This window comes from Sphaeroforma arctica (assembly GCF_001186125.1).
Source record: "Sphaeroforma arctica JP610 unplaced genomic scaffold supercont1.6177, whole genome shotgun sequence".
In the NCBI taxonomy this organism is placed as follows: Eukaryota; class Ichthyosporea; order Ichthyophonida; genus Sphaeroforma; species Sphaeroforma arctica.
In genome coordinates, this window is record NW_014034381.1 from 1 (window position 1) to 1725 (window position 1725).

The 1725-nt window shown below is 45.8% G+C and overlaps 1 protein-coding gene across 1 annotated transcript; it reads right to left on the reverse strand.

Moving 5' to 3' along the window:
* Positions 1-875: 875 nt before the first annotated feature.
* Positions 876-1073, reverse strand: SARC_15483 (hypothetical protein; the record flags this gene model as incomplete). The annotated part of the gene is made up of 1 exon (XM_014290397.1): positions 876-1073. A coding segment is annotated over one exon (198 nt), but the record flags the coding sequence as incomplete, so codon positions are not given.
* Between the last annotated feature and the right edge of the window lie 652 nt (positions 1074-1725).

Consider the following 1725-nt stretch of genomic DNA (forward strand, 5'->3'; position numbering starts at 1 on the left):
TATATATGCATGCTTACATTCACACACACATACATACATACATACATATATACATACATACGTACGTACATACATACATATATGTACGTATGTATGTATGTATGTATATATGCATGTACGCATGTATGTATGTATACATATTTATATATATACATAAAAATATATATATGTGTCTGTGTGTGTGTGCGCGCGTGTGTGTGTGTGCGTGTGTGTGTGTCTGTGTCTGTGTATATATATATTATATATATATATATATATATATATATATATATATGGCATTTTACGACGCACGATAAAAGGACACAAACAAGCTGTCAATCGTGAACGCACAGGTAAGGGATCATCATCCGATAGAGTATGCCGATTGGTAGTCGAACGCAGTGGACAATCCAACGCCAATGCGTACTAGAACATGAGCGCACAGATAGCTTCGCCACGTCCACGTCCACACCGCTGGGATACGGACGTTTACAGGCGGGATGTCAGACAGCAGTAGCATTCTATTAATAGGACGTACTCCCGGCTATTCATAGAATACACTCACGGATGCAGATCGTAAAAAGGTCTCCATCTCAGGATAGACAATTTCCAAGACCAAATCGCCCGCGCCGTTCCTCTCGCACGACATACCACACTATCTTTTTGATCGTACAATGAATATCATTCTTAACCACAACGTACGCGACGAACACGTGCTTCTCCGCCAATTGATCTCTCAGCGCATCACCGTGCACCTGAGCCACACAGTTCAGCTCAACGACACAAGCCCATGGGGATGTGGACACATACACTACACGCAGACAAACACACACACACACACACCCACACACCCACACTATACGTGAACACTTAAGACCCACAGCACACATGCATACCTTGATCTTGGGATGAATGACCTTCACCACAACATCACGTGAGCTGAAGGCGTGCTTCGCCACCATCTCCTCTCGCAGCACAGCCCGGTGTACCTGAGCCACACACCCACTGCCCAACGGCTCAGCGTCAAAGGACTCGAATATCTCACTGAACGGTGTGGCTAGCGTCTCGTCAATCATACGGCGTGTGTGTCGCATGGAGTGTGCCTAGAAGTGTGTGTGGCATAGGGTATACGTATGTGAGAGATAGGTGGAAGTCACGTGGTGTGTGATACAGACTCTGTGTAAATGACGCTATACGCACGCGTGGGAGAATGACGTACGCCAGGTAAAATACGCCTATAAAAGGATGCATGTCATCAGGATTCGTGAGAAGAGTGTGTGCGGTCATGCCAACCAGAAAATAGGCATGTGGTTGGGATGCATGCGCGAATGCTAGTCATACAGAACGCAGGGGCTATGCGAGTGTGAATGACTTTATTTGTATGGGATAACGGGTGCGAGGCGATACTGGTGGCTACTTGTATGTGCAGAAGAGTACGTGGGTGGTATGAAGCTAATACGTGCAAAGGAATGGTGCATTGGCTTGTACGGATTGTTTTGTGGGCAGTACAGCAGTGTGGTGATATACATCGGAGAAAGACCGCTGAATGTGGAAAGGGGAGAGGTGTTGGATGATTTGACTGAGACACCGACCTCAGTGGCAACACGACACATACGCGCCATATCTTCAAGCCTGGCATATCCACACGAGGCTGAAAACTTTGAATACCAACACGCATCGGTGGACAAAGTGAAAGCTACCCACATATATGCACTCTGATATAATTATACATAAATCTATCTATAT